The sequence below is a fragment of the Cryptomeria japonica genome, chromosome 5 (assembly GCF_030272615.1).
Source record: "Cryptomeria japonica chromosome 5, Sugi_1.0, whole genome shotgun sequence".
In the NCBI taxonomy this organism is placed as follows: domain Eukaryota; kingdom Viridiplantae; phylum Streptophyta; class Pinopsida; order Cupressales; family Cupressaceae; genus Cryptomeria; species Cryptomeria japonica.
This window is the reverse complement of record NC_081409.1, coordinates 231581999-231596674: the sequence shown is the minus strand read 5'-3', so window position 1 is coordinate 231596674 and position 14676 is coordinate 231581999. Positions and strand designations below refer to the sequence as shown.

Sequence of the window (14676 nt, the reverse complement as noted above, 5' to 3'; positions counted from 1 at the left end):
AAAAATTATTTAATAATATCCAATTTGTTTTTGCTATTTAACATCTTAGGTTGATCCAAGACAACAATAGCCCAGCACATTACAAAGCCGGCTCATTGGACAAATTATTTAATAACTACATTTATTAATAATTATTTATTTAAAATATGCTAGCAAATAGGCTGACCAATCAAGCCTTAAATCGGAGACATCACAATCCTCCCATCCCAGAGATTGCTTGCCCTCAAGCAATCCACACTTGCATGCCAAAACCAAATAATAGGTTCCCATATCAATCTCAGAATCACTACTCCATCACTCTGTTGCGCCACTTTGATAAAATTGTTGTTAGCAATACTGCCCTTTTGCAGCATCTTGTGAAGCACTCCAATCATGCAAATCCCAATGTCATCATGTTCTGTTGAAGAATGTAATGTCCCTACTAGTTAGAGATCATTAACCTGCAAAATAGATTGTTAGAATACAACAAACATATATATATATATATATATATATATAATCTAAATTGCAATCTAACTTTAAAATACTTAACATAATCACAACTTTTATCTAATAAAAAGGATACAATTGCCATACGAAAGTATGTCCTTAGGCGGCCGTGAAGCTCGCCTTCTTAGAACCCATCTTGGTTCCAAGCCCTCCAAGAAGTCGAAGGTGAATTCGACTCCTGTCTTGAATGTAATTTCTTACATCCAAGCCCTCCAGGAAATCGAAGGTTAATTCGATTCTGTTACACCCAAGCCATCAAAGGAAGACCCTATGTCAATTCCTTGCCTTGGACGATGCATCCCATCATCCAAGTCCTCAGAGGGGACCGGCCAGATCCGTCTCTTCTTGGATGAACTTAGTCAACCAAGGCATATATATATGCATATAGATATTCAATATATATACTACCCTAGGGATTATCATAATCCCTCCCTTAGACTAAGGGAGTTTCCTCCCTATAGCCTCCATCATGTAATCACATTTATATTACATTTTACAATTTATTACTATTTTCTATTCCATAATCCACATTTACATATTCCTAATTTAACATGTATTCCCTGACATATATTCAGCAAAATATCCATTATCCAAAATTCATATTTATTTATTAACGTATATTCCTAACTATTCATTGAGATGTATTTATTAACATCTAAGAATCATTCATTAACATATGTAATGAAATGTTCATTACTTATATTCTAAGTCACCAGGTTCGGCCGAATTTGAACCTTGAAGTTCGAAATTCGGCGAACTTGAAAAACTATGCAAAAAATCGATTAAATTTGATTAAATTCGAAAAAAAAATTAGGGTTTGTGACAAAGCATTTTTAATTTTTTTTGGCTTGCGTTTTAGGGTTTCGTCACGGATTTTATAAATAGGGCGGTCGTAGGAGTTGCAGTCACACCCACGCGAGTTGCCAACGGAGCCCAGTCTGCCCGGCTGCCACGCGAGTTGCCAACGGAGCCCAGTCTGCCCGACCGCCACACGAGTTGCCAACAAAGCCCAGTCTGCCCGGCCGCAGGAGTTGCTCGGCCACCACCAGTTAGCGACGCCACCACCAGCTCGCGTCGCCACCTGTTTGCAGGCCACCAGTCCGCGACGCCACCTGCAAGAATCGACCAGTCCGCGACCTGCACAGGTAGGCCGCCATTTTTTTTAGGTTTATTATTTGTTATTTATAATGTTTATAATGTTTAAAAATTTATGATTTTATATTAATAGTTTGTAATATTATATTATATATTTTTATATTTTTTTAATTGTTTTTAGGTTTAATATTTTTATAAACAATTTAATAATGTTTATTATAAATTTTATTATTATTTATTTAATAATGTTGTTTATTTAATATTTTTTTAGGTTTATCATTTATTTATAATGTTTATAATGTTGTTTATTAAATGTTTATAAATTTGTAATGTTGTTTATTTAATATTTTTTTAGGTTAATTAATAGTTTATACTTTATAATGTTTATTTATAAATTTATAATGTTTATTCTTTATAATGTTGTTTAATATTATTATTATATAATTTATAATTTTATATTAATGGTTTTTTATTATATTGTTTAATATTATATATTTTTAAAAGGTTGAAATAAAAGTAGTGTGTTTTTTAATTTTTCTTTCCAAACATGCAGATTTTCATTTAATGGTTCCTCCCAAATCAACTTCTGAGGCATGGAAGCATGTGACCCGAAATGGAACTCACATCAAATGTAACATATGTCAGGCAAATATTATTGGAACTTTAACAAGGCTTAGGGACCACTTCCTTGCTAATACAGGGGGTCCAAGTGGAGGTGTTCAAGCATGCATAGGTGCGACTCCAGAACTTAAAGCTATTCTAGAGAAAGAGTTGGCTGCTTCAACGGTAGGCAAAATGAAGAAGGCACAAAAGAAATAGAGAATTGAAGGAGATATATCCAGATTCACATCTGCCATGTCTTCCTCTTCTATGCAATCCGAAGCGGTGAGTGTACCAAAACAGAGTGGAACACTGAACAACTTTTTGAAATCAGTAGAGAAACAACAGGTGGATGATGCAGTTGCTGATTTGTTTTACACAAGTGCTATTCCATTCAATGTTGCGAGAAATCCTCATTTCCGTAATGCAGTTTAGAAAATTGCAGAGTTTGGCAAAGGGTACACATCCCCAGGTTCAGAGGCTATCAGGACAACTCTTTTGCAGAGGTCAAAAGATAGAGTGACTGAAAAATTAGCTGATGTCAAAGCCACTTGGAAGGAAACAGGTTGCACTATATTGAGTGATGGATGGTCAGATATGTGTCAAAGGCCATTGATTAATGTTTTGGTGTCTTGTCCTGAAGGTGTTGTGTTTTTGAAAGTCATTGACACCATGAACCACAAGAAAACTTCAGGGTACATTTTTCAAATATTAGAGGAAGCCATTCTTGAAGTAGGGATGGAAAATGTGGTTCAAGTGGTAACTGATAGTGCAGCAAATTGTGTGGGAGCTGGGAGGCTGATTGTAGAGAAGTACCCACAGATATATTGGAGCCCATGTGCAGCCCATTGTCTCGATTTGTTGCTTCATGACTTGGCTAAATTCCCATGGGTAAATGAAGCTATTCATAGAGGGAGAGCAATTGCAAATTTCATATGGAATCATCGTCTCACATTGAGTATTTATAGGCAGCATGCATCAAAGGAATTGTTGAGGCCTTGTGAAACAAGATTTGCTTCATATTATATCACTTTGAAAAGAGTGGTTGAAGAAAAAGCAGCTTTGAGGTCTGTTATATGTTCCAATCAGTGGGAAAGTTCAGTGCTTTCTAAAGGCCCCAAGGGGAAGAACATAGAGCAAATCATCCTAAACAGCAATTTCTGGGAAAGTGCAGCAAAAGTTTTGCTTGTATGTGAACCAATTGTTGATGTGCTTCGTATGGTTGATGGTGACACTCCTTGCCTTGGCATGCTTTATGAAAGCATAGACCGGTGTAAGGAATCTATTCAAAAAGCACTAAATAATGAAGAAGCAGAATATATGCAGATATGGGAGACAGTTGATTGCAGATGGAAAATGATGCACACACCTTTACATGCAGCAGCTTGCTTTTTGGAGCCTAAGTTGTTTTCTATTGATAGAAGGGGTGATAATGAAATCATGGCAAGGCTTTGCCAAGCCATTAGCAGGTATGTACCAAATCCAGAAATCGCAGCACTAATCAGAGATCAAAGTTGGCAATACAAGAGAGGAGAAGGGATGTTTGGAGGGGCAGAAGCCAAATATGACTCGCCACATATGCCTAGATATAGATGGTGGATCTCTTATGGATCATCAGCTCCTGAACTGCAAGAGTTTGCTATTCGAATTTTGAGTTAGGGAGCAAGTTCATCAGCTTGTGAGAGGAACTGGAGTTGCTTTGACCACATCCATTCCAAAAAGAGGAACAAATTGCTTACTGGAAAGTTGGGAGATCTTGTCTATGTTCGCAGCAATTTGAAATTGCTGATGAACAAATCAGCAAAGAACACTTCTTTAGAACAAACTCTTGAAGGCATAGCAATGCTAGATGCAGATGAGCCTGACTTTGCAGATGATGAACTGAGTAGTGATACAGATGATGATGATTTGGCATCCCAGCCAAGTGCTCTTGATGACTTAGAGTTATTTTAAAGTTCTAAAGTTTTTGACTGTTATTGTACCTTTTTGACAAAAGAACATCTTTGCAATAGTGAAAGCATATGTTTCCTATGGTTTATATTTTATAAATGTGTCATATTTTTGTAATGATTTCAAATCTATTTATCAATGTTAAACTATTTACGCAAATTTATAGATATATTACATATATTTATTAAAAAAATTTAAAAATTACATATGGCGAATTTAATTCGAATTTTATACATTTCTAATTTTTTCCGCATCGAACTTCATTCGAATTTCAAAGCTGTCGAACTTCGAATTCGAATTCGAACCTGGTGACTTAGCTTATATTCATCAACATATGTATTAAAGTACTCATTATTAATATTCATTAATATACGTATTAAAATATTCATTATTAATATTCATTATTAACATTTATTAATATATGTATTAAAATATTCATTATTAATATTCATTAATATATGTATTAAAATATTCATTATTAATATTCATTAATATATGTATTAAAATATTTATTATTAATATTCATTAATATATATATTAAAATATTTATTAACTATATTCATTTACATATACATTTGTGACATCCCTTACCTCTCTACACCCACCGTAGCAGTTTCCAATCTGCAGTTCCTAATTGCTTGCACACCATGATGGACTGTTGTTCCAGATATGACGATAAATATATGCAAAGTCTGGTTGCCTTTACTGATTTCTGCCTTTATCTTGTATGCAGCTTCAATGTGCCTTAATGGCAATCTGCTCCTTAGAGCAACCTGGACTGGATTATAGAGAAGAAAAATACCAATTCCCTCTTTTTCCTCCCCAATGGAATGGGAAAGGATGCATTAATATACCTTGTATTAGACACGAAGGGCTGTGTTCCCAATCGATATGTCTATTCTTCACTACCTATCTCTTCTAGAGATTGCATCTCTTCACAAGAGTTCGTTCCTCTTCGTAACTAGTATGCAATAGTCTTTAATTGATGATGGTTAAGGGGTCTTAATCGTATTTCTCTATTGGATTAATACATCTTATTGATTGCATCCCTTAACTAATCCCAATTCAAAATCGATGATAATTATGTTATCATCACATTCCTTAATTGATATTAAACTCATACGTGATGACCATCGTGTGGGCAGATAATGACTGTGAATGATAATCGGTTTCTAATGATTAGCCATTTGACTAATACATTATTGTCATCTCATGATTAGTTTTGCATCTATAAACTATTTGTCTTCAGGTATCAATGATGGACTGAATTAGTCGACTTCTTCCTCAAAGACAATTCACACTAAGTCGTTCATTACCTTTCATAACATGCTGATTATGTACTTTATCTTTCATTCTTTAATATCGATGGTCCTTCAAAAGTCGATCTGCTGTCGTGTCTTTATCTTGAGCGGATATTGACTATGGTTGCTGCGATTATAATCTTCCTTCTGGCAGCGACTCCCTTATTCCACTAGGTCCCCTTGTAATGAATCGTATGATAAGTTGTATATAGCTTCATGTAATGGGATCAACGTCTCCATATATTGGCTTGTAATGATAACATTAACTTTTTATTGATTTTATAATTTCGTAATGCTTATAGTCTTGAGTGATATCTCTATATTGATTATTGTTGGTGATTGTTGATACACTAATGTATGCAAGTCTTGTCCTTTGATATATATATCATAGTCTCTAGCATAATTGTATGTATATATTATATTTATTATTATTTTTTTTCCTCTTTTGTATTTTAATTGTATTATTATTTATTATTGAGTATATAAATTATGTTGATAATATATAATATTTAAATCATGTTCATAAATAATGTTTAATTAATGAATTTTAAATAATCATTCAATGGTAATTATTATATTAATTAATAATAATATTTTTTTCATTTAGGGTCTCTCTTTCTCTCTGTATATATATAACGATTCAGGAGGGGACATGACAAAGAATACCACTATGCATCCTCGAGATGAGACAAACATCTCTCATCCAAGCTCCAACAATGTCATCAATCTTGGAACAAAGGAGTTTGAATGTTTCTTGGCCTTCCTCTATGTAATCAGTGTGTATAATCATGGGGTTTTCTAGATAAACCTACAATTCTTCTTCATAGTGCTCAATCTCAGACAAACCAATCTTCACAACATCACAGCTAATATTTTGCATGTTACCACATTGTCCAATCATTCTCATACACCACAAATCGTCATTTCATGATGCAATTATGTCTATATGTAAAATTTTGGTTGGTGTTTCTTGGACATTACTATTTTCTGTTATTGAGGAAACTTCTTGTTTGACATCTTGAGACTCCAATCTTTCTTGATACTCTACTATCACTTCTTTCTGGAGCTCCTCTTGTGCTTCTGTACGTAAACCATTTCAGGTTCCACCTTTGCTGCTTTTGAATATTTCTCTTCTTTTCTCATTCATCTTATGTACTCATAAAGTCCCCTTTTACTTGGATTTATCCAATCCAGATATCTCAAATAATCATCAAAAGGAGATAGATACAGATTTGATTTGATCAAACATCCCTAAATAATCATCAAAGATTTTGGTGGTTCCAAATGTGTACCTTTCCTGATCCCATCATTCCATTCCAAAATTCTCCTTGCAAGGCTGCTCCCCATATCTTCTTCTCCTTCCTCCCTTCATTTGAAATTCAAAATATTCAACAAAGGTGATATCTTGACAGATGACTGGACTTAAGTTCATATATTCAGCATAATATCTTTCCACTTCTTTAGCAGATTCTTCTAGTTGTCATTCTTCCTTTAGGGATTTTTTGTCCTGTCTTCCTAGCAATTTGGCTTTGAACAGTGGAACTAATGGCATTGAACCTTTTGCCTCCCTTTGTAATTACTTGAGTTACCTATTTTTATGAACCAAACACTCAAGGCTGGCAGGAAAGGGGCTCCGATACCACTGAAATATTCCACAATAAGAATTTGCCTGAAATTTATGTTCTAATTTCAAGATGTAATAACAGCAAGATTTTTATTCCACTTCAATTCAATTAAGATATAATATTCACTTCTTGCTTTCCACGCCTGGATACAAAAATCACACCCCACACAATAATGTTTATAACAGCTTGCACAAATAGATATACAGAAACAATGATATATAAGAAATACGAGTGCTAATGATACCCGTGTTCAATTATCCAGGAAACAGATCAGATCTTCGTTTCAGACAACTATATGCATGAGCAGACCTTTGACCTAGATAAATTGATCCCTCCAAGTGATATGTACAGATCATACTTGCCTTCGTACCTTCTTGGTGATCGACCTGCTCTGCTGGTGTCACTAGACACACAGCAAAGGAGGAAGCAATGCTGCCGCTTAAAGAAGAGAGACCTCACAAGCTTACTTTGATATCTGAAACGCTCCCTTCATGGATATGTGCAGCTTTACTAATTCACCTTCACCTGCACAGCCTCGCTACTTCAGTGGAGAAGGTCGACCTAAATAATGAAAGGTACTAGACGTGATAAAGGGTTTCATCCTACCTACAGATCTCTAGGGTTTTCATCACAGAGGCTCCCAGCATCGCATAAGCAAATCGTTACCAAAAACAAGCCTTTCCTTATAATCAAAACTCACATATAAAGACTAGCTCAAGCCCATAAAAGAAACAGGTCGGCCAAAGGTAGAAGTCAGCCCAGACTTGATGAGGACAAAAAATTATTCAATAATATCCAATTTTTTTTGCTACTTACCATCTTAGGTCGGCTCAAGACAGCAACAACCCAGCACATTACAAAGTCAGCTCATTGAACAAATTATTTAATAATTACATTTATTAATAGTTATTTATTTACTTATTATATTTAAAAATGCTGGCAAATAGTTTGGCCGACCCTTAAATCAGGGACATCACAAATGTAGGTCTCTCTGATTGTGATGACTCAATCTCATCTAAAAGCCCAGCTCTAACCTCATAAGACATTAATCTAATTGCTATTCTTGCCTTCTTTGTTTTAATTTTTGCATAAAAGGTACAAGAACCAACAAAGCTTGGTGAGTGACATTTGTGGGATGCCATTTGCAAGGCTTGACATCATGCCTTAACACTTTTCTCAAATGCCATTTGAAGTAATAAATGCTACCAAAGCATTCAAGGCCTCAAATATTTAGTTGACTTTGTTCAAATTAAGAATGGATTTGCCATAGCTACATGCAAAATGTTGCTCTCATGGCATGATCGTCTGAAATCAGCAAAATAACAGCCATAAGGGTTACTTTAAAAACACAAAAAATATAAACCCTAGACCTAGAAAAAAAAAGTTTAAAATAATTCTTAATTTTTTATCAGTCTTGCTCTCATGGCGTAATCAACGTATACCAGAAATCCTTCTTGGATCCTATAAATATGCAATCTAACTTTGAATCTTTGACAGTTGATATTAAAATGAAACAAAGCAAACTGCTTAAATTTTTCAAGCACCAAATTTTATGTTACCAAATTTCAGACCACATCAATTACCCAAAATATTACAAAATCAAGAGGCAATGGGTAATGTTATCCAGGTTCAATTTAGCCACGTCAAGTTGTCTTCCAATGGCCTCGGGGACACCACTATGCTGAAGGGCAGGAAACATTTCCTGACCTTTCCCAAGTTCTAGGACATCGTTAGGCCTGGTGAGTACCCCATGTTAACCCTCCCTACAAGTTACAACCTCTTAATGTGTCTCGGAATACCAGTTGTTTCCTTTCCTATTATTGGTATTCAAATCCATAAATAGAAAGTGCCTGTAATTCGTATTAGGGAGAATCAACAAGGGATGTGGCATTAGGTCTTTATGCTCAATTTGTTGAACAATTTCATAGAAAGTATCTGATCAAAAGGAATGTGCTATTAAACAAAAAACATGCTCCTTACTTACTAATTGCGATTTTAAAATGCCTAATCACCTGGTTCTGTTTCATTGATCTTTATCATGATTATGTTACTTTTGCTTATCCTGCATTCTTTTAGTTCCATGTTTGTCTCCTGTTTCATCTGATATAAAGATCAACACTTCTAATTACATTTAAGCTGTTTTTGTCAATCATCCATAGTTGTTTTGAAGTGTATGAATCTACTCACCTATTAGAATAATTAAATTATTCTTAACATGCATGTAACGTCAGGGTGTCTTTGATACTAAATTTTCGTATCTGTTGAATTATCTTGGCTACGTAGATATCAAGTTGTCCTGGAGCTGTTGGCCTTAGTGTTGCCCTGGAAAAGATTCTGCGTTTTACTTCAGCAGAAAGGTTATTATCCTTGTCTCTTTGTCGTCATAAACTTAGTTGATAAGTTTCCACGCACTGTAAATGTTGTTTGGTTCACTACTTAGGTTAACACAGACTAATGATGGGTATATGGACTTTTTTCTTGCTTCAGTTGTAAGAGTGAAACTGGCACTAGTGTTCTGGTTTGCTCAAGAGGTGGTGGTGGCCTATTGAAAGAACGGATGGAAGTAGTTGCAGAGTTATGGAGTGCAAACGTTAAGGTGCGTGGACAACTCATACACGTTCCGCTTTTTTAATATGATTTTCATTCCTTGATTGAAAAAAATGTTGAAATGTTAACCTGGTTTACTTGATCAGGCTGAGTTTGTTTGCACACCGGCACCTAGTCTTACAGAGCAATATGAGTATGCAAATGAGCATGGAATTAAATGGCTTGTCATAATAAGTGAAGATTTATCCCATACGGGCTCTGTCAAGGTGAATCACAATCTGAGGTGCATTGTATAAATTAAATTTCATTGTTTAGGATAGAACAAAAACACTTACCATCAAAATTAACTGTCTATTTACAGGTACGCCACCTTGAGTTGAAAAAGGAAATAGAAGTTCCAAAAGAAGAGTTGGTCAAATTCTTCATTGAAGAAGCTTCAATGCCCTTTCGAAAGAAGTTTTCTCTGTCAAGAACTTCAGGCTAATGTTTTCTCCTCAAGAAGCAAAAGATAAATAATCTCAGTTCCTCCGGCCACTAGACTCTCAGAATTGAATTGCAATTGGCAGCCCCAAAGCATGAGACATTCACGATTTCTGGTTCGCAGTAAAATCTCTGGTCCTCCCGCCACCGGACTGTCTGAGTTGAACTGTATATAGAAAATCCAATCCTGTTGTACATTACCTTATTTTTTCATTAATTGGATATTTTATAGCTTGGAACAAAAAATAGATTTTTCCTGTAAGGCACGATGTACAAAACTAAATACTCTAGAGTTAATAAAAGGCTTTTGTATTTTCTATTACAAGATGAAGCTGTACAGGATGGGTGTTAGAAAAAACAATAGGCTTGCGTGTTCCGACATTTGGTCAAGGAAACAGAGGAAACCTGCACCCGATGGGTTTTTAATTCTCCTTGGGTGGTGCTCTTAGTCTTATAGGCTGGACATTTTCAAAACAAAATCTTTTTCTTCATTCATAAATTAAAATGGACCTCTAAGCAATCAATAATATGGAGAGCATTCTGTTTACTACTCATCTTTTTAGTTCCTACCAAAGGTAGGATACTATTGTATTCATGTAGTCAATCAGTTTAAAGAATTAAAATATTTAGACAAGAAAATCATAGTACATATTTTATTTTTTATTTTTTTTATTTTCTCACAAAAAAAAATTTATGCGTCAGTTTATTAAATTAAATGTTAGCAATGCAAGAAGTACATCAGTACCACCGCACAGATGTAAACAATAAAATTGACAAATATTTTAACATAAAAATTAGCATGTCAACCTCACCGTATCAGGAGATTTACACACAAGCCAATAAGATGATTTACAGACCATTAAATTCAGTCACACATTTGTAAAGCAGCTATACTTTCAAGCCGATGCAAGGTACGTGAAATCTAAACCTATTAACTTTCTATGCACTTAAAAAAATAATTAATATTTATATTTAAAACTATTAAATGTATGAACAATTAATCCAAGATAACTTCTTAATATTTAAGTATTGATAAAAATAATGTTACTTAGTTGAATAAAGCAAGACTGTGCACGAAAATTTCGAGAATCTACCATTATGCATTATGCCCTACCTCGTATTCCACATTGCACATTTATTTATAATTTAAAAATTTTACTGCAACTTTAACAAGGGTAGAGAGGTAGTTGTTGCTTTTGTACTGTCCATATCCCATTGAAAAATCGTTTCAATTAGTTTAAAAAAAATAATACTCCACAAAGTTAAAGGACGTAGATTAGAGTTAATTTAATTATGATATAAGTTAGAAGTTTTGGTTGTTATTACAATTAGATATTTATTGATATAATTAAATTCATGTTATTAAATTAAATAATTTTAATATTTGAATTTTTAGATTTTTAATATAATTTTTAAAACTTGTCTATTATTTTGTTTTTTTTATTTTTAAAGAACTAAAAATGATACGGGTCAAAATGTTGATAAGAAAAATAAAAATTTAATTTATAAATAAACTAATTTATGCAGGTTGAAAATAATCATTTAAGTTAAATTAAATATTAATGAATTATTGAACACAATTTATAAATTTTTATTAGTTTTTCTATTTTAATTTATATGAATAAAAATATTTTAATAATATTTGCAATACAAAGCAATCATATGTTAATGAGGAATGAGATGTACGGGAGTTATCCCCCTTGGATAACACTTATAAATAAATAAATAAAATATTTGCAATACAAAATATTTAAAAAAAAATTAAAATGAAAGTTTCCATATTAAAAGAACAATTTATCAAATTACAAAGATACATATATTTTGATAAAAAAAAAAGTTATTAAATAAACTTATTCATTTGAAACATTGGTGAATATTTTATTATAATATCATATAAACAATTCTATCATAATTTTTAAATTGACTAAAAAATATTAGTTTTCCAAAAATAATTTTACTTGTGAGACATGGATCAATGAGTTTGACTCAAAAACTGCATAGTTGAATCCTCAAATAATATTTTTTCAATTTTGTTCCTCTTGACTATTTATACATTTAAAAAAAATTAATTTTTATAATTAATAAATTATAATATTTAAATTATATAATTATATATTTAAAAATTTGTAAATTTTTATTTTTATTTGCTTTAATACTTATTATATTATAATATATAATTTTAATAACTATTTCTTTAATATTAATAATTATAATGATATATATATATATATATATATATATATATATATATATATATATATATATATATATATATATATAAAATGAAATTATGAATTGATTTATTATTTTATTAATAGGTTCATTAATTTAGATTTAAATTTGAAATTTATTATAACTGTTTATAGCTTTTTTATAAAATTATAAAAATAATTAAAATAAATAAAATTTTATATACAAAATTTAATAATATTAATAGTTATTATTAGGTACATATAAGTTGAATTAAATAAATTACAAAATTATAAGTTGATTTTTCAATCATTTAAGTAGGTTTCATTTTAATTAAAATTTAAGCTTGGAATTTAATTTGATTATTTATTTATTTTTATGAAATTACAAATAATAATCAAAAGTAATTAGAATTAATTTAACTTATAACTATTTGTCTCATTGTCTCTACCTACCTCTTTTTCACTCCATCTCTCCTCTTTATCTCCACCTCTTGATTTATCTCTCCTTCTAACTCCCTCTTGCTCCTCTTTTTATCTCTTTTTGCCACCCTTTCTCTCATATTCACTCTCTTTCTCTATTTTCATTCTTTGTCCACCTTTATCTCCCTATCTATTTCTCTATCCCTCTCTATCTATCTATGTCACCTTATTTTCCTATCCCTCTCTATCTCTCTATATCACCCTCTAGTTATCTCTTTTCCCATCTCTCCATTCCCTTCTATTCTTTTTCTTCCTCTATCTCTCCCCCTTTCTCTCCCTCCCTCTCTATCTCTCCCCACTAACTAACCACACTATTGGCGGGAACTTGACGCATTGTGTCTCTTGTTTTATAGAGGTTTCTCCTCAATTTGTATTTAGTCTAATCAGCTCTTTTCTTTCCTTCTTTTTTTTCTCGTCAATTTAAATATAAGATTTTAGGTGGTTTTAATATGGTTGATATTATGTATTAATAATCAATTTCGTAAATTTTGATTTTATTTTGATGACCCTTAATGGTAAAATGTACTCACCCACTTAAGACCCAATGTTTGTATCAAATTCTTAACATTGTTCATGTTTGCACCTCAAACATCAAGAAAGCTCACCATAGTTAACCTACTTCATTGTGATTACAATAGTGGTATTTGGAATGAATGTGATCTTATTGACTCGAAGAATTTTTAAATTGTAGGTAGGATAAGGGCCCATTGGTAGAAAATCATTATATCTTTTTTGCCTTTGCAAAAGTGTTTGACCCACTTGATTAATTGGTGGCAAGAACCTTCTAATGATAGTGTTGGAAAGGTGTTCCTCTCTTAAATTGAAGAAAACAAGTAAGATTTTTATTTTATAGTTCTTTGTATTGAATAAAGAAATTTGCATAGGGAAAATTGGAGTTACAAAGGTTGCAAAGAAAGACACAGTACCAATAAATACAGTACAAATAAATCATGACATAGATTAAAGATCCACAATTACAAGTATGTAAACACTAGCATCCAAATGATAGCTATAGAAAGAAACTAAACAATGGAAACTATATAGACAAGTACATTAGTATTATCAATAGTGGCCTACATTGGTTTCCCAAGAGTATAAATGTTCTAAATTTCCTATCGAAGACTTTTAGCATAAACTCGTTGACTAGTTTGTAAGTGATTAATTTGAAGATTGATTTAATGTAGATGATAGAAAACCCCCTTCTAGTTCTATGACATGTCTTATAATTGAAAAAATAATGAAACAATCTAGAAGAAAATGTCGAAGTAAAAGTTTGCAATTTCAAATTTTGGGTGAATGATGGAATTAGAAAACACAGCTAAACATTTGACTTTCTATAAATTTAAAAGGTTAATATGTCTAATTGAATCAACAAAAACTTTCTTTTTCAAACCAATTTCAAATAAAACCTCTTTCTAGCTTTTAGATAGTGACCAAATAAAATAGGTTAGTTTATAAAAACAACCAACTATTGCTTTTAAAAAACATGCATCCCCAATGTAAATGTTTTGTATCTTCAATAGCATGAGAAAAGATGCATTTATTTAGTTGAGTAAGCAAGCATATTAATCTTTCACTAATAGGCAATTTGTAGTGTAATGTTTTCCAAACAAATATTTGAGCATCTAAACTAACCTTTGACTTCCAAACTTGAGCATTCAACTTGATCTAATAAACTAAAATTACACTTCCACTTAATATTGAGGTTGGGAACTACAAATATTTTGTAAAAAGGGTGAAGCTATATTTGTTTTAAAATGAAAGAATGAGGTGTGTTCAAAAGAAAGACAACCAACCTAAAGAAATAGCAATAAAATAGAGTGCATAATATAATAGTTAAATTAGATGGGGCTAAGGATTACTCACAACAAAGGAATTGTTATTCAAGTTGAATAGACTTTTAATGTGATAGCCACT

The 14676-nt window shown here is 32.2% G+C and overlaps 1 protein-coding gene across 4 annotated transcripts in view; it reads left to right on the top strand.

Moving 5' to 3' along the window:
- Positions 1 to 10641, top strand: part of LOC131029091 (eIF-2-alpha kinase GCN2) — a 336054-nt gene extending 325413 nt beyond the window's left edge. For all 4 annotated transcript variants that reach the window (XM_057959493.2, XM_057959495.2, XM_057959494.2 and 1 more), the window contains 4 exons: positions 9344 to 9417; positions 9548 to 9656; positions 9754 to 9873; positions 9969 to 10641. In XM_057959493.2, the coding sequence (XP_057815476.2) occupies positions 9344 to 9417; positions 9548 to 9656; positions 9754 to 9873; positions 9969 to 10091 (426 nt within the window). In that variant the 3' untranslated portion in view covers positions 10092 to 10641. The remainder of the gene's footprint in view (positions 1 to 9343; positions 9418 to 9547; positions 9657 to 9753; positions 9874 to 9968) is intronic.
- Positions 10642 to 14676: the final 4035 nt, after the last annotated feature.